At 41.2% G+C, this 19,176-nt stretch overlaps 1 protein-coding gene across 2 annotated transcripts in view; it reads right to left on the bottom strand.

Annotated features, from left to right (window-relative positions):
- Positions 1-19,176, bottom strand: part of LOC110523964 (zinc finger protein 462) — a 95,961-nt gene that overhangs the window by 4,843 nt on the left and 71,942 nt on the right. For both annotated transcript variants that reach the window (XM_021603145.2, XM_021603144.2), the window contains exons 7-10: positions 12,349-12,573; positions 1,883-2,147; positions 1,406-1,542; positions 887-1,110 (exon numbers count right to left, since the gene is read on the bottom strand). In XM_021603145.2, coding sequence (XP_021458820.2) covers positions 887-1,110; positions 1,406-1,542; positions 1,883-2,147; positions 12,349-12,573 — 851 coding nt within the window. The remainder of the gene's footprint in view (positions 1-886; positions 1,111-1,405; positions 1,543-1,882; positions 2,148-12,348; positions 12,574-19,176) is intronic.

Here is a 19,176-nt window from a genome sequence, read left to right as displayed (position 1 = left end):
ATGAAGTCATTTCAATCTGCTGCCCAATGGGACTGTCTCTGAATACACATTCTACAGGCAGTTCAAGTTGCTCATGTTTAGTGGTACTGTATATAATGCTATTATTCAACAAGAAGTATATTTTTATTTTACAATCTATGAGCACTCCACCACACACTATGATTGACAGGTATCGTGTCAGAAAGAGTTGCTGTAATTGGCCAACAATGAGCACACAGTAGGAGTAACTTCTCTCTTCCTTCCCTTGAAAGGGAGCAAGCACTGCTGTCTCCGTCTGTGCCCTTTTAAGTTTAATGTATACTTCAACTTCATGAAATGCCATGTGACCTCGCTCAGCATCTCATGCATTATCCCCATTATGGGACTAAGGGAAATGAAACCTATTATTTGTGATATGCACTCAGAATAGATAGCAGGCAGCTTCTTCCTACCAAGCATATGTGTGTGGGATTTTAATCATCTGGCATGATCTACTTTGTATGACTACAGATCCTTTTATCGGTAAGCACATTTGATCTGCATGTCATGGAGATAGCATGATACAGTACTGAAATAACTCAGAACTTATTAGACACTGATATTAAAAACACTAAAGACTAATTGAAGCCATTGTTTTACAATCAAGATATCCAATCCTTTTGGGTTTTCATCTCTGAGGTTAAGGTGTGCCAAAACGGAACTGTATACAAGTTGACGCGACCTCGTGACTGTCTCAGGGCGACATCCTTAGAAAACGGCCTGCTTTAAACAGTAAGTAGGTCATTTTGGATAATTTTCTTTTAAAGCCGACCCATCCTACCAAATGCTATCTCCAGGTACTTGTATTAAAACAGCTGACTGTAGGTTTGAGCCAGGGTGCATGCTGGGACTTGTAGTTCTGACCCACCTTGTGCTCCTCTCGGAGATGTGTCTCCAGCTGGTAGCGCTGCCTGCTGTCGTAGTAGCACAGCTGGCACTGGTAGGGTTTCATCTCATTGTGCTTGGTGAGGTGCAGCTGCAGGCTCTGGTCGCTGGAGCAGGTGAAGGTACACTTGTGGCATCGGAACTCCCCGCCGGCCAGGTGGCGAGACAGCTTGTAGCGAGACACTTCCAGGGGCACCACACGCTCCTCTGGGTTAGGGAAGGAGGGGGTAGAGGGAGGGAGTGAGAGAGAGAAAGAGAGAAATATTGTGTCAACAGCATCATAGCACCTCCAACTGTGAAGTATAACTTAATAAGTATAGCTAATCATTTTGGTGTGCGACAATATGGCGTGATGTCAAGCGCTGCAATACTAGTACAGCTTTGACTTTTAGGGAGACTCAATGAGCTCCTTCCACCTGGCACTAACAGTTATTTCCTCTAAATTGTCTTAACAATATTTGAGCACATAAAACAAGTAATCACGGGTTTTGGCTTGGCTTACCCTTGTGCAGGACGATGTGGTCGATCATATTGCTCTTGTATTTGGTGTGGTAGAGACAGAGGGGACAGCGTAGGTCTTTGGGACCCTCCTCAGGAAACACAGTGTGTCCTGCTTCCACGTGCATGGTGAATGTCGACCTGAGAAGAACAGAATAGATCTAGTGAGGCCGAATGGACATAAGAAAAAACAACCCACAACTCAGTTGTCAACCAACCATCATAAAAATAAGAAAAGGAAGACATCGGCTCTTTCCCAATTTGTCTCTCAGTGATTTCGTACGTCCACTCCAAGATGGTCTCTTTTTCAATTTCAATCACGTCCTCTTTCCATTTTCTCAAAATGCTTTGGAGGAGAAGGTCCGAAATGAGGGACCTTGGATCCTCTCCTCCAATGCGGTTTGAGAAAATGGAAAGAGGACGTGATTGAAATTGAAAAAGAGACCATCTTATGTTGTCACAGTAACATTCATTTCCTTACTTGGAGCAGGTGAAGAAGGAGCAGTCTTTGCACTTGAACAATTTCTTGCCTCCGTGTCGGTCTCTGTAGTGGCGTCTCAGGCTCTGCATGTATCCCGAACTGAACTCACAGAACTCACAGGTCAGGATGCCGTCCGGCCGGGTGTCAGAGCTCGCAGCCTGGGGCCGGGCGGTAGGGCTAGAGGATGTCACATGACTACGAGACGCCACCTGGTAGTGACTGAGCTGCCGCCTCACGTCCACTGTCTCATGCAGGTACCCAGCATCTGAGAGAGAGAAGTGTGTCACTGTCAATATTGACAGTTCTGTAAGTCGCTTTGGAAAAAGTGTCTGCTAAATACTAATATCATAAAATGTTGAAGTCGGAAGTTAACATACACTTAAGTTGGAGTCAGTAAAACTCGTTTTTCAACCACTCCACAAATTTCTTGTTAACAAACTATAGTTTTGGCAAGTCGGTTAGGATCTACTTTGTGCATGACACAAGTAATTCTACCAACAATTGTTTACAGACAGGTTATTTCACTTATTATTCACTGTATCACAATTCCACTGGGTCAGAAGTTTACATACACTAAGTTGACTGTGCCTTTAAACAGCTTGGAAAATTCCAGAAAGTGATGTCATGGCTTTAGAAGCTTGTGATAGGCTGCAATTTCCAAATTTCCATTAGTATTATTGTTTGTACAGATGAACGCGGTACCTTCAGGTGTTTGGAAATTGCTCCCAAGGATGAACCAGACTTGTGGAGGTCTACCATTTTTTTTCTGAGGTCTTGGCTGATTTCTTTTGTCCCATAAACATCATGGGACCACGCAGCCGTCATACCACTAAGGAAGGAGACGTGTTCTGTCTCCTAGAGATGAACGTACTTTGGTGCGAAAAGTGCAAATCAACCCCAGAACAACAACAAAGGACCTTGTGAAGATGTTGGAGGAAACAGGTACAAAAGTATCTATATCCACAGTAAAATGAGTCCTATAATGAAACAACCTGAAAAACCGCTCAGCAAGGAGGAAGCCACTGCTCCAAAACTGCCATAAAAACTCAGACTACGGTTTGCAACTGCACATGGGGACAAAGATTGTACTTTTTGGAGAAATGTCCTCTGGTCTGATGAAACAAAAATAGAACTGTTTGGCCATAATGACCATTGTTATGTTTGGAGGAAAATGGGGGAGGCTTGCAAGCCTAAGAACACCATCCCAACTGTGAAGCACGGGGGTGGCAGCATCATGTTGTGGGGGTGCTTTGCTGCAGGAGGAACTGGTGCACTTCACAATATAGATGGCGTCATGAGGGAGGAAAATTACATAGATATATTGAAGCAACATCTCAAGACATCAGTCAGGAAGTTAAAGCTCGGTCGCAAATGGGTCTTCCAAATGGACAATGACCCCAAGCATACTTCCAAAGTTGTGGCAAAAAGGACAACAAAGTCAAGCTATTGGAGTGGCCATCACAAAGCCCTGACCTCAGTCCAATGGAGAATTTGTGGGCAGAACTGAAAAAGTGTTTGCGAGCAAGGAGGCCTACAAAACTGACTCAGTTACACCAGCTCTGTCAGGAGGAACGAGCCAAAATTCACCCAACTTATTGTGGGAAGCTTGTGGAAGGCTACCCAAAACATTTGACCCAAGTTAAATAATTGAAAGGCAATGCTACCAAATACTAATTGAGTGTATGTAAACTTCTGACCCACTGGGAATGTGATGAAAGAAATAAAAGGTGAAATAAATAATTCTCTCCTATTATATTGACATTTCACATTCTTAAAATAAGGTGGTGATCCTAACTGACCTAAGACCTTGGGGCGGCAGGGTAGCCTAGTGGTTAGAGCGTTGGACTAGTAACCGAAGGTTGCAAGTTCAAACCCCCGAGCTGATAAGTCTGTCCTTCTGCCCCTGAACAGGCAGCTGTTCAGGCCGTCATTGAAAATAAGAATTTGTTCTTAACTGACTTGCTTAGTTAAATAAAGGTAATAAAAAAGACAGGGAATTTTTACTAGGATTAAATGTCAGGAATTGTGTAAAACTAAGTTTAAACTTCAACTGTAATTACAGAGAAGGGCCGAGTGTGGACATGGTGAATGATAATCATGGAGGAAATATTACCATTAACCAGGATACAATAACTTCCTAACACCCATCCAGAATCTGAGAAGTGTGAGGATTTACCCAAAGAGCCAAATAAGTAAACATCGCTTCAGACTCAGAATGGATTTGAAGTGTGCAGGGTTTTTCTTCTGGAATTCCAGATGATCCTGGAATGGAATTCAAACAGCTCTACTATAACATCCCAGAACAGTGCCTGTGATTGTCACCACAACTCCCCCTCCGTCCCCTCCCATTCCCAGTGTAGTGTATAATATCAATGAGCAACCTCATCTACTTGTCCTACTTCCAGAGTACACCACATCAATAAATAAAACCAAGTACCGGTGAAAGGATGTCTGCATGTGAAAATACTTCATTCAGCAGTGTCAAGATGAAGCGAGCGCAGGAGACAGCAGAAAGACTGATAAAAAAATAAATAAAATGCATTTCTTACTTGGGAAAGAAAACTGGGTCCCGCTTGAAATGACGTTCAGCTTATAAAGGCTTCATAAGGCTTTCATAAGCACTACATACATGTGTTAAAGCATCTGTAACTGTATGTCATTACTGTGTGTCAAAGGTGACATAACCCTCTATGTCGATATGATATAAACATGTGCTTTATAAAAAGGGTGACATGTTGTGCTGAAGGATGGCACACTCTCTAAAGTGAAGTCATGTTCGTCACATTACACCTAATATTTTAATGAAGGCCACGTTTGATGCATTGGTCCACCACGCGTGGAAGGTCTGGTGGACCAATGCATCAAATGTGGCCTTCATTAATTAGGGTTAAGCTTAAAATCAAATTTTAAGAAGAGAAATTATGGAAATGGACAGGGTATAGCCATAATGATTACTTTGTGGCTGTGTTAAATAGTGACGACCGGCAAACTCAGGAAGGTCCCTCCCATAGTGGGCGTGACCATAGAATTCTAAGGCCAACATTGAATGGTGGATATCTCAGGCTTAGATGTGCTGTGTGCGCAATAGCCTGGAGACGGCATTATACAAAAAAAACACGTATCTTGATGAAAGCCCCCAACATAAGGAAATTGAAAGTGTGTTTCTTCTGGAACCAAATCACCTGTTCTTCAGTATACAAACACACACAAAACTATATAATGAGCCATACCGTGCATTGATGGACCAAGTCAGGTCTTTGACACATTCACCCACTCTCCCGCTGAAAGATCAGCCACAAGAAGTTGGCACCATTGTAACAGATTGCAATCAAGCCCTGCTCTCCAACATGGGAACAGAAGACGAATACCTGGTGCGGTAGTCTCACGTAAGACTACTCCAAATCATCTTGGCTCTGACACACACACACACACACACACACACACACACACACACACAAAAACAAAAATTAAAGCGCAACATGCAACAAATCTTTTACTGAGTTACAGCTCATATAAGGAAATCAGTCAATTGAAATGAATGAATTATGCCCTAATCTATGGATTTCATGACTGGGAATATAGATATGCATCTGTTAGTCACAGATAACTTTAAAAAAAGATAAGGGTGTGGACCAGAAAACCAGTCAGTATCTGGTGTGACCACCATTTGTCTCATGTATCGTGACACATCTCCTTCACATAGAGTTGATCAGGCTGTTGATTGTGGCCTGTGAAATGTTGTCCCACTCCTCTTCAATGGCTGTGGGAAGTTGCTGGATATTGGTGGTAAGTGGAACACACGGTCGTACATGTCAATCTATTATCATGCTGAAACAAGAGGTGATGGCGGCGGATGAATGGCACGACAATGGGCCTCAGGATCTCGACACGGTACCTCTGTGAATTCAAATTGCCATCGATAAAATGCAATTGTGTTTGTTGTCCGTAGTTTATGCCTGCCCATACCATAACCCCACCGCCAGCATGGGGCACTCTGTTCACAACGTTGACATCAGGAAATCGCTCAACCACATACCCGTACACGCTGTCTTCCATCTTCCCGATACAGTGGAAACCGGGATTCACCCATGAAGAGCACACTTCTCCAGCGTGCCAGTGGCCATCGAAGGCGAGCATTTGCACACTAAAGTCGGTTACGATGCCAAATTGCAGTCAGGTCAAGACCCCGCTGAGGACGACGAGCACGCAGATGAGTTTCCCTGAAGAAGTTTCTGACCGTTTGTGTAGAAATTTGTGCAAACCTACAGTTTCATCAGCTGTCTGGGTGGCTGGTCACAGACGATCCCGCAGGTGAAGAAGCTGGATGTGGAGGTCCTGGGCTGGTGTGGTTACACATGGTCTGCGGTTGTGAGGCTGGTTAGATGTACTGCCAAATTCTATAAAACAATGTTGGAGGAGGCTTATGGTAGAGAAATGCAATTCTCTGGCAACAGCTCTGGTGGACATTCCTGCAGTCAGCATGCCAATTGCACTCCTTAAAATTTGAGGCATTTGTGGCATTGTGTTGTGTGACAAAACTGCACAATTTAGAATGGCCTTTTATCGTCCCCATCATTGTGTTGTGCGATTAAAAACTGCACATTTTAGAGTGGTCTTTTATTGTCGCACAAGGTGTATTGATCATGCTGTTAAATCAGCTCCTTGATATGCCACAGCTGACAGGTGAATGGATTATATTGCCAAGAAGGAATGCTCATTAACAGGGATGTAAACAAATTTGTGCACCAAATTTGAGGAAAATAAGCTTTTTGTGCTCATGGAAAATGTATGGGATCTTTTATGTCAGCTCATGAAACGTTGGACAGACACTTGTTCAGTATATCAAGTCAGACACTTTTGGTCATTCATGACACATACATGAAGGGAATTATCACTAACAAGTAACACATATAAACATTAAAAACATGGTTAAACCATACATTTCCTTGTATTTTTTTTAAAACAATACACATATATTAAGTTTCCAAAAGTCCAGCAATGTAATTTTATACATTTCATTCGTTTGCTGTGCATGACTGCACTTTAAAGTGTCTCATCCTGTAGTCCAGCATTTTAGGGAAAGTTGAGGTCAGGTTCAATATTGGCGATGCACCCAAGAGAAAAAACGGTTGGGCCATCCTGGTTTAGAATAATATAATGTATGCAATTTAGCCGACACTTTTATCCAAAGCGACTTGCAGTCATGTGTGCGCGTGCATACATTTCCATGGGCTGTCCCGGGAATAGAACCCACTATCGTGGCATTGCAATGCTCTACAAATATGCATGACAAGGTTATACATTCTTTGTGAAGCCTCAATCTATTATGATTTATAAAGCCTTTATTATGCGTTACTTAAACACAGCTTTATGTAATATTTGACATGGGTGGTTATGCCACAGTTATGCCACATTTATTAACCCTTCATAGAGCATGACATACAACTATAGATGATATATGTGACACATTTACAGTGGGGCAAAAAAGTATTTAGTCAGCCACCAATTGTGCAAGTTCTCCCACTTAAAAAGATGAGAGAGGCCTGTAATTGTAATCATAGGTACACATCAACTATGACAGACAAAATGACAAAATAAATCCAGAAAATCACATTGTAGGATTTTTAATGAATTTATTTGCAAAATATGGTGGAAAATAAGTATTTGGTCAATAACAAAAGTGTATCTCAATACTTTGTTATATACCCTTTGTTGGCAATGACAGAGGTCAAACGTTTTCTGTAAGTCTTCACAAGGTTTTCACACACTGTTGCTGGTATTTTGGCCCATTCCTCCATGCATATCACCTCTGGAGCAGTGATGTTTTGGGGCGGTTGCTGGGCAACACGGACTTTCAACTCCCTCCAAAGATTTTCTATGGGGTTGAGATCTGGAGACTGGCTAGGCCACTCCAGGACCTTGAAATGCTTCTTACGAAGCCACTCCTTCGTTGCCCGGGTGGTGTGTTTGGGATCATGGTCATGCTGAAAGACCCAGCCACGTTTCATCTTCAATGCCCTTGATGATGGAAGGTTTTCACTCAAAATCTCACGATACATGGCCCCATTCATTCTTTCCTTTACACGGATCAGTCGTCCTGGTCCCTTTGCAGAAAAACAGCCCCAAAGCATGATGCTTCCAACCCCATGCTTCACAGTTGGTATGGTGTTCTTTGGATGCAACTCAGCATTCTTTGTCCTCCAAACACGACGAGTTGAGTTTTTACCAAAAAGTTATATTTTGGTTTCATCTGAACATATGACATTCTCCCAATCTTCTTCTGGATCATCCAAATGCTCTCTAGCAAACTTCAGACGGGCCTGGACATGTACTGGCTTAAGCAGGGGGACACGTCTGGCACTGCAGGATTTGAGTCCCTGGCGGCGTAGTGTGTTACTGATGGTAGGCTTTGTTACTTTGGTCCCAGCTCTCTGCAGGCCATTCACTAGGTCCCCCCGTGTGGTTCTGGGATTTTTGCTCACCGTTCTTGTGATCATTTTGACCCCACGGGGTGAGATCTTGCGTGGAGCCCCAGATCGAGGGAGATTATCAGTGGTCTTGTATGTCTTCCATTTCCTAATAATTGCTCCCACAGTTGATTTCTTCAAACCAGGCTGCTTACCTATTGCAGATTCAGTCTTCCCAGCCTGGTGTAGGTCTACAATTTTGTTTCTGGTGTCCTTTGACAGCTCTTTGGTCTTGGCCATAGTGGAGTTTGGAGTGTGACTATTTGAGGTTGTGGACAGGTGTCTTTTATACTGATAACAAGTTCAAACAGGTGCCATTAATACAGGTAACGAGTGGATGACAGACAGGCCTCTTAAAGAAGAAGTTACAGGTCTGTGAGAGCCAGAAATCTTGCTTGTTTGTAGGTGACCAAATACTTATTTTCCACCATAATTTGTAAATAAATTCATTAAAATTCCTACAATGTGATTTTCTGGATTTATTTTGTCATTTTGTCTGTCATAGTTGATGTGTACCTATGATTACAATTACAGGCCTCTCTCATCTTTTTAAGTGGGAGAACTTGCACAATTGGTGGCTGACTAAATACTTTTTTGCCCCACTGTAAATGTGTCACATATATCATCTATAGTTGTATGTCATGCTCTATGAAGGGTTAATAAATGTGGCATAACTGTGGCATAACCACCCATGTCAAATATTATTTTTTCTGTCATAGTTGAAGTGTACCTATGCTGAAAATTACAGGCCTCTCTCATCTTTTTAAGTGGGAGAACTGTATGCCCCACTGTATGTAGTGTTTATCAAGGATTTATGAAGCCTTTACAAGCTGCACGTCATTTAAAGCGGGTCCGAAAAGGTCATAAATCGAACAATGCCACACCTGATTCATAACAGCAATATTTTCTCTGTAAAAGAGGAAAATATGTAGGTGAGAAGGCAAGCACAGTTTGAGAAAGTAGTAATCTGTCTTTTTAAATAGGAGTAGCAGAGCCAATACCTCTGTCCAAGTGATACAATACCAGTCAAACATTTGGACACTGTCACGACTTCCGCTGAAGTCGGTCCCTCTCCATGTTCGGGCGGTGTTCGGGCGGTGTTTGAAGTCACCGGCTTTCTAGCCACCACCGATCCACTTTTCATTTTCCATTTGTTCTGTCTTTGTCTTACACACCTGGCTTCACTCAACCAATTACTTTATTATTATTTAACCCTCTGTTTCCCATGTTGTGTTTGTGAGTGATTGTTTATTGTAATCCGGTCCGTCTTTGTGGGCTCGTGATGTTACTTTGTAAATTTGTCTGTTTGAGTAAAATACATTGATTACGCAATTCTGCTGTCCTGCGCCTGACTCTCTACACCAGCTACACACAGGACCCTTACAGACACACCTACTCATTCAAAGGTTTTTCTTTATTTTCTTTTGACTATTTTCTACTTTGTGGAATAATAATAATAATAATAATAATAATAAGACATCAAAACTATGAAACAACACATATGGAATCATGTAGTAAGCAAACAAGCGTTAAAAAAATCTAAACATATTTGAGATTTTTCAAAGTAGCCACCCTTTGCCTTAATGGCAGCTTTGCACACACTTGGCATTCTCTCAACCAGCTTCACCTGGAATGCTTTTCCAACATTATTGAAGGAGTTCCCACATTTACTGAGCACTTGTTGACTGCTTTTCCTTCACTCTGCAGTCTATCTCATCCCAAACCATCTCAATTGGGTTGAGGTCAGGTGATTGTGGAGGCAAGGTCATCTGATGCAACATTCCATCATTCTCCTTCTTGGTCAAATGGCCCTTACTGTCACATCCTGATGTGTTCCACCTGTCCTTGTGCTTGTCTCCACCCCCTCCAGGTGTCACCCATCTTCCCCACTATCCCCTGGGTACTTATACCTGTGTTCTCTGTTTGGCTGCTGCCAGTTGGTCTTGCTTGTCAAGTCAACTAGCATTTTATCTCAGCTCCTGTTTTGTCCAAGTCTCTTATTTTCTCTCGCCCTCCTGGCTTTTACCCTTGCCTGTCCTAACTCTGAGCCCACCTGCCTGACCACTCTGCCTGCCCCTGACCCTGAGCCTGCCTGCCGTCCTGTACCTCTATTCTGGATTATCGACCCCTGCCTGGCTTGACCGGTTGTTTGCCTGCCTCTGTTTCTGTAATAGACATTGTTACTTCAACACAGTCTGCATTTGGGTCTTACCTGAAACATGATACTTACACAGCCTGGAGGTGTGTTTGGCCATTGTCCTGTTGAAAAATAAATGATTGTCCCACAAAGCGCAAACCAGGTGGTATGGCGTATCGCTGCAGAATGCTGTGGTAGACATGCTGGCTAAGTGTGCCTTGAATTCTAAATAAATCACAGACAGTGTCAGCAGCAAAGCACCCCCCCACCATCACACCTCCTCCTCCATGCATCACGGTGGGAACCACACATGCGGAGATCATCCGTTCACCTACTCTGCATCTCACAAAGACACAGTGGTTGGAACCAAAAATCTCAAATTTGTATTCATCAGACCAAAGGACAGATGTCCATCCTCTGTAGCAGTGGTAACTCTGGTTCTTCCTTTCCTGTGGTGGTCCTCATGAGAACCAGCTTCATCATGGCGCTTGATGGTTTTTGCGTCTGCGCTTGAAGAAACTTTCAAAGGTCTTGAAATGTTCCGCATTGACTGACGCTAATGTCTTAAAAGTAATGACGGACTGTCGTTTCTCTTTGCTTAATTGAGCTGTTCTTGCCACCTCATTGAAGCTGGTTGAGAGAATGCCAAGAGTGTGACAGCAAATTTTGTTTAACATTTGTTTGGGTAGTACATGATTCCATATGTGTTATTTAATAGTTTTGATGCCTTCACTATATTCTACAATGTAAAAAATAGTAGCAATAATGAAAAACACTGAAATTAGTTGGTGTGTCCAAACTTTAAACTGGTACTGTATTTAATAGTGCAAAACCACCATGGAGCAGCAAGCAGCAGAGTCGTCGGGGAGTTTAGAAGATCAGCCAAGGAGAGAAAGCAAGCCTTCTTCAAAGTGGAAATTATAAACTTCTGAAGCACTTTAAAACTTCAAAGACACTACAAGTTTGTAATGTCCTGCATTGCAGCAAAGTTCTCCAACGGCGTGGTCGAATTAAAACTGTCGCAGCCTCCAGCAACGATAGCTCGTCATCTTAAAAATCGTTTTACACTAGTATCATTACGAACACAGACAGTCAAGCAACAGACGAGATCGTTCATAGCTTAAAACTCTACACCTAACTAAACGTTTAGCAAGCAATCCACCAGCTTTGCCATGTTACCAAGCTACAAAGATTGAGAGTGAGAGAGATATTTGATGGGCTCTGGTCCTCCTCAATGCTTAATTTGTTTTCTGTAGCCAACGGTGACATGGGGGTTGCATTCCATAGTGCTTCTCTGATCTGTCTGTGTTCCATGTTTTGTGTTCCACTTCCACCTAGAGGGAAAATTCCATTGTGCCAGCAGCAGATGACAGCTGCCAAGAACATTCTAGAACAGAGCGGAAGGTCGGTTGGACACATGGAGAGCCGGGCACCTGACACGCTAGATTAACACCTTCTGGGAACCAGTCATGGGCACAATCAGAAAGATATATCCTGTTTGATCAGGTCTAACACCGTGAATTCTGTGATTCTTCATTCTTCATTCATGCTTTTACTCCTACCACAATGTTTCCCAAAGCGGTGAAATGGGCTGCCCTGCTGAGTTCTGATGCTCTCCAGATGTGAAATGAACAAGACTTGTACTGGTAGTAATTGAAAATGTGTATTTGTGTCAACAGCGCCTAAACTGCATATCAGCGAATAAATGATAAATTAGGGCTAATTTGAAAAAGTGATCTATCTAATTGTGAATTTCCTGGTAAATAAAGAATAAATAAATAAGACAAAAATAAACAAAACCAAAAACTCTAAGATCAATAAAAGTCCCCCAATCTGTTAGATGCTACAGATGGAGCTCTTACCGTCAAGGTCAGAGGTCAGGGTTGTCTGGTGAGGATCTGAGCCCAGCCTGAAGGGACTGATCTGGGGGTCGTGGCCGGCCTGGAGAACCTGGGTGTGGGTGGTAGTGCCAGCGCGCAGCTTGGGGAGGGTCAGGGCCTGCCCATGGTCCCTCAGAGAGTGCTCCTTCAGTTGGCTGATAGTCATTGAGGAGAAGGGGCAGGACAAGCACTTATACGTGTTCTCTCCTGCAAAATAATAATAATAGAAGGGTTTTATAGAGCACTTTTTAAGGACCTAAAGACGCCTGTGTGTGTCAAGAGTAAACAGGAATGAAATCAATCTTTCATGAATCTCGCAGTTTTATTATGACCCCCTCGGACATGAATAATTATCGCCCAATCTCTAAACTACGTATATCTGTTGCTTCTTTGGTAATAAATTACATTGTAAATAGCATTGACAAAAGGCATTGTGCTGCCCTTTTATAGACCTGTCAAAGGCTTTCGACACTGTTGACGTTCCATTATTCATTCTTAGACTGGTCTAACATTGACCTGGGTCAGGCAGTTTGCAATTGGTTTGAAAATTACCTGATAGACAGGACACAATGGGTTTCTTCTGATGGTGCTAAGTCAGGTTTCTTTGACATTATGAAAGGTGTCCCGCAAGGGTAAATTTTAGGTCTTGTACTTTTTACTGTCTGTATAAACAATGTTTGTCTTTCTGCAATTGATTTTTTAATACATACTATACTCCTGTATGCAGATGACACTGTTGTGTATGCTATTGCCCCCGCAGTCGGCTCTGGCTCTTTCGGAGCTCCAGTCTGCCTTTAATGCCCTGCAGAAAGCCTTCGTTTAACTCAAATTGGTACTAAATGCAGGTGAAACCAAGTACAGAATGTTATTTTCTAATTCACGTCAAAATGTATCTGATGATTTATGTATAATTATGTACATTTGATCGTGTCCCCGCTTATAAATATCTGGGCATCTGGATTGACGAAAATCTTTCAGAAAGGACGTTAATGAGTTAGTTAAGAAATTAAGATTTCAAATGGGCTTATTTTATAGGAATATGTCTTGCCTTTCGTTATATAGCAGAAAATAATAATTCAGTCGACATTCATTCCAGCTTTAGACTATGGTGAGATTGTCTATATGAATGCAGCTGCCACTGTATTGAACGCAGTTTATCATAGTGTACTACCTTTCATTACACCAATAGGTTCAGTATACATCACTACACTCTTTATCAGAAAGTAGGATGGACCTCTCTCAAGTCTCGTAGATCAATTCACTGCTCTGTTTTTGTTTATAAAGCCTTCTAGTGCAAACTTCCACGATACCTTACTTCATTGTTAAATTACATACGAGTTACCAGACCCAATAGCAGGGATGGCTAACGCTAGAGGTCCCGTTGATCACTAAAGAATTAGGAAATCTGCAAAGCCTTCTGCACTTTGATGGTCTGGTGCCTCTAGGGCAGTTCAAGTCGTTTAAGTCGTTAACGAAGGACCTCATTGTGTTTGTTCTTAAATTGCTTGTAGCATTGTATGTTTTTTTATTACGTTGTATGTTTGAATGCTGTACATTTTATGAATTGTGCTCATGCCGGGTTTGATTTCAATGGGACTCCCTGCTAAAATGAAGTAAAGAAATACAGTGCCTTGCGAAAGTATTCGGCCCCCTTGAACTTTGCGACCTTTTGCCACATTTCAGGCTTCAAACATATAGATATAAAACTGTATTTTTTTGTGAAGAATCAACAACAAGTGGGACACAATCATGAAGTGGAACGACATTTATTGGATTTTTCAAACTTTTTTAACAAATCAAAAACGGAAAAATTGGGCGTGCAAAATTATTCAGCCCCCTTAAGTTAATACTTTGTAGCGCCACCTTTTGCTGCGATTACAGCTGTAAGTCGCTTGGGGTATGTCTCTATCAGTTTTGCACATCGAAAGACTGACATTTTTTCCCATTCCTACTTGCAAAACAGCTCGAGCTCAGTGAGGTTGGATGGAGAGCATTTGTGAACAGCAGTTTTCAGTTCTTTCCACAGATTCTCGATTGGATTCAGGTCTGGACTTTGACTTGGCCATTCTAACACCTGGATATGTTTATTTTTGAACCATTCCATTGTAGATTTTGCTTTATGTTTTGGATCATTGTCTTGTTGGAAGACAAATCTCCGTCCCAGTCTCAGGTCTTTTGCAGACTCCATCAGGTTTTCTTCCAGAATGGTCCTGTATTTGGCTCCATCCATCTTCCCATCAATTTTAAACATCTTCCCTGTCCCTGCTGAAGAAAAGCAGGCCCAAACCATGATGCTGCCACCACCATGTTTGACAGTGGGGATGGTGTGTTCAGCTGTGTTGCTTTTACGCCAAACATAACGTTTTGCATTGTTGCCAAAAAGTTCAATTTTGGTTTCATCTGACCAGAGCACCTTCTTCCACATGTTTGGTGTGTCTCCCAGGTGGCTTGTGGCACACTTTAAACAACACTTTTTATGGATATCTTTAAGAAATGGCTTTCTTCTTGCCACTCTTCCATAAAGGCCAGATTTGTGCAATATACGACTGATTGTTGTCCTATGGACAGAGTCTCCCACCTCAGCTGTAGATCTCTGCAGTTCATCCAGAGTGATCATGGGCCTCTTGGCTGCATCTCTGATCAGTCTTCTCCTTGTATGAGCTGAAAGTTTAGAGGGACGGCCAGGTCTTGGTAGATTTGCAGTGGTCTGATACTCCTTCCATTTCAATATTATCGCTTGCACAGTGCTCCTTGGGATGTTTAAAGCTTGGGAAATCTTTTTGTATCCAAATCCGGCTTTAAACTTCTTCACAACAGTATCTCGGACCTGCCTGGTGTGTTCCTTGTTCTTCATGATGCTCTCTGCGCTTTTAACGGACCTCTGAGACTATCACAGTGCAGGTGCATTTATACGGAGACTTGATTACACACAGGTGGATTGTATTTATCATCATTAGTCATTTAGGTCAACATTGGATCATTCAGAGATCCTCACTGAACTTCTGGAGAGAGTTTGCTGCACTGAAAGTAAAGGGGCTGAATCATTTTGCACGCCCAATTTTTCAGTTTTTGATTTGTTAAAAAAGTTTGAAATATCCAATAAATGTCGTTCCACTTCATGATTGTGTCCCACTTGTTGTTGATTCTTCACAAAAAATACAGTTTTATATCTTTATGTTTGAAGCCTGAATGAAATGTGGCAAAAGGTCGCAAAGTTCAAGGGGGCCGAATACTTTCGCAAGGCACTGTATATCATTCTAATTTCGTTAATGCCCAAGTCACAGTTCAACCCAGCTAAAAAGAAAAAGACAGAGTGCACAAGCAAGGACTCTCTCTCTTTGGCAAAGGAGCATGAACTTTGGTCAGAGAGAAACTCTTTTGAAAGTGGCTTTATCCAACTTAGTATAGAGTTGAGCATGTCATTCAGTGTTCAGACTTCGAGTAGCACAAGACACAAAAATCTGCCTCTGTCAACAATTTTCATTTTTTTTTACAATTTTATGATGACCACCCTCAGTCCATTCAAGGGAAAATCGATAGGCTTGATACTATATAGTAAGCCCAAAAGCTTTCAGCCAGACAGACAGAGCCAGCGCCTGCCGACGGATCTGAAAAGAGGGGTGTTGACACTCATTTTCTGCTAATCTACCCTTGAATGACTTTTGCACCTTATCGAGAGAACCAGCATTCACATACCACACGTTACCCACTGTGCACATCATGTCATTTCAACGAGGAAATGTTGGTAATATTTAGTTGAGATGTTGATCAATGACATTTCAATCTTTATTCACCCACTCACAAGGAGGGTAAGTAGTTTGTTGAATTCCCAACATGTTATCACTATGCTTAAAACCATCTAAAAGAACAACCAAATTCCAATAAAAAAAACAAGGTTGTATTTTTGGTTTAGTTGTCTTGAAACACTGCGCTTTCAACTATTTAAAAGCACGACAAAGGCCTAGGTCAGATCAAGCATTAACCGGCGATAGCCGACACCCGCATAGGTAGTGCTTTGGCGGTGTCCGAGGTAGAGCTGTCAAATCAGAGCGGCTGCTCCTGTGGTCATTGTCACGAAGCCACCCACTTGTGTTAGAAGTTTGGAACGAGAAAGTGTCGGCTCGCACGGATCTGATAGAATCTGGCCCAAGGTTCAAATGGGAATACAATGTCAGATATTCTGTATTTATACATCTTCACTGTACTTCTTATAAGTAGTAGTACTGCTAGGTTTTATACAGTCAAATGTAACAAATAACTACATTTTCTATAAAAAAACTGTACAAATGATACATTTGTGACATCAATATATATATAAAATAATCCAAATTATTCAATACAATAAGGTGTGATCTGCATGTTAAATATTTACATTTGACATTTTTGTCATTTAGCAGATCTAAAATCTATGAATCTATTACTGAGAACAGTAATATTTTACACAAACATGAAGGTACCCATAAGCAATCATTTCTGAACAAAACAGACAAATGTAAAAAAAGAAAAAAAAAAGGGGGATATGGCTTTTTGAAAATAAACTCTTTAAATACTGTTACAATAGTTTGCAAGATGGCATTTACTTTAGACTATGTACTGTATTACAAAAGTAATAATGAATTGTGTTTGGTTGACAATGCAAACAAATATCAACATGAAGTGCATTTAAAGTTTGATTTGATTTATTCCTATCCTTTATCTTTGATTTTCGGCTGGAGACGTGAATCCAACACGTTCATTATTAACTTGACGATTACATCTGAAATCAACCTATGCTTGAAGTCCTAGGCTTATATGTATTGGACATTTTTTGTTGAACCCTGGGTTGAATTGAAACATTAGTTGTTACTAACTTCAAATGCCGTAGGCCTAAATAGTATCCTTGACGATATATCACTTATAAAGTATGGTTATATTTTATTTGCCCTGTTAAACATACCCTTTAAAGGACTTCGATAGCAACAGTGAATATATTTCGTTATTAATAGATAGATTCAATAATCATTCTCACGATAGCACATTGGCAGTAGTCAGTGACAAATACAAAGCTCAGCAGGGCTGACCTTAGTTAAAACCCTGGATGGGAGAACTAAATAGGTAACTGTACTGTAGATAGTTCAACTGTCCAGTAGAGGGTGCGGCCCAGCTTATCATTTTTTTTTCTGATTGCAAATATGACGTTGTTTCAAAGGTACAAATTCAACAGATTTTATACAAGGTGAAAATTGGTTACCATCATGACATAATCCTGTGGTTGAAATGTTATCCTCAAAACATCCGTTTTGATGACTTTTAGTAGATTCTACGTCACAATGAGTTACGTTGAAATTACGTTGAAACAACGTTGACTCAACCAGTTTGTGCCCAATGGGTATGGATTCCACAGCATAAACATTATGCATTACCAAGGCAGCAATCAAAACCCACAGGCAAATAAGTGGCTGGATGATTGTGAGATTGATACAATACACAACAGAAGCAGAAAACATGGTGTTTTTGACACCACCACCAACAGACCATGTCAGAACACTTTCAAAATGTAATCAAATTCTAAATGGCTCTGGTTCGGAAGTCGATTATCTGAATCAACTGTTGATTGTTGTTGACTCATCTTTCTGTGTTATTTTCCAATCATAACTGTAGACAACCATTCATGACTAGTTTTTGTACTCTCATTGTCATTTGTGATGATTGACTATCTATTCCTCTGCTCGGGCATTGGTTCACTGGCTGCATCTGTGGAATCAATTTCTGTAGACTACAGAATCCTTTGCGAAAATACAAAATATCTAATGAAAGAAACATAACATTGAACAGAGAAAATATATAGGCTGCGTCTGCAATGGCACCCTTTCCCTAGGCACCCTTTTCTCTATATAGTGCACTACTTTTTGACCATTTTGGACTCAACCAAAGACTTTGCATAGCTATGATATTCAATGTACTCAATCACAAGACTCCGTTTAAGATATTCCCATAGGGGACATCCTAAGGGAATGACGATATTAGTGTTGATTTAAGATTCTCAAACAGCTGTGGTAGTCAGACATTCAGACTAGCCCACAGCCCAATACACAGGTGTGGTCAATAACCCACTAGTCTGTTTCAGGATCAGTTTGTGCTGTTTAGCCAACTACGAGTAAAAATTCTACTTATAGTGCCTTCCGGAAGTATTCACACACCTTGACTTTTTCCACATTTTGTTGTGTTACAAGGTGGGCTTAAAATGGATTCAATTGTCATTTCTTGTCAACGATCGACACAAAATACTCTAATGTCAAAGCGGAAGAAAAACATTTGTAAAACATTTATGAAAAATAAAACACAAATATATTTTGATTACATAAGTATTAAACCAATACATATCAACAATACATGTTAGAATCAATTGATTACAGCTGTGAATATTTCTGGGTAAGTCTAAGAGCTTTGCACACCTGGATTATACAATATTTGCACATTATTCTTTAAGAATTTCTTTCACACTCTGTCAAGTTGGTTGTTGATCCTTGCTAGACAGCCATTTTCAAGTCTTGCCATAGATCTTCAAGACGATTTAAGTAAAAACTCAGGAAAATTCAATGATGTATTGGTAAGCCATGCCAGCGTATATTTGGCCTTGTGTTCTAGGTTATTATCCTGCTGAAAGGAGAATTTGTCTCCCAGTTTGTTGGAAAGCAGACTGAACCAGGTTTTCCTCAGATTCTTTTTATTAAAAAAACTCCCTAGTCCTTGCCAATGACAAACATACCCATAACATGATGCAGCCACCACCATGCTTGAAAATATGAAGAGAGGTACTAAGTGACGTGT

The sequence above is a fragment of the Oncorhynchus mykiss genome, chromosome 5, assembly GCF_013265735.2.
Source record: "Oncorhynchus mykiss isolate Arlee chromosome 5, USDA_OmykA_1.1, whole genome shotgun sequence".
Classification (NCBI taxonomy): Eukaryota; Metazoa; Chordata; class Actinopteri; order Salmoniformes; family Salmonidae; genus Oncorhynchus; species Oncorhynchus mykiss.
Note: the sequence above shows the minus strand (reverse complement) of the source record. Positions and strands in the feature narration are given on the sequence as shown.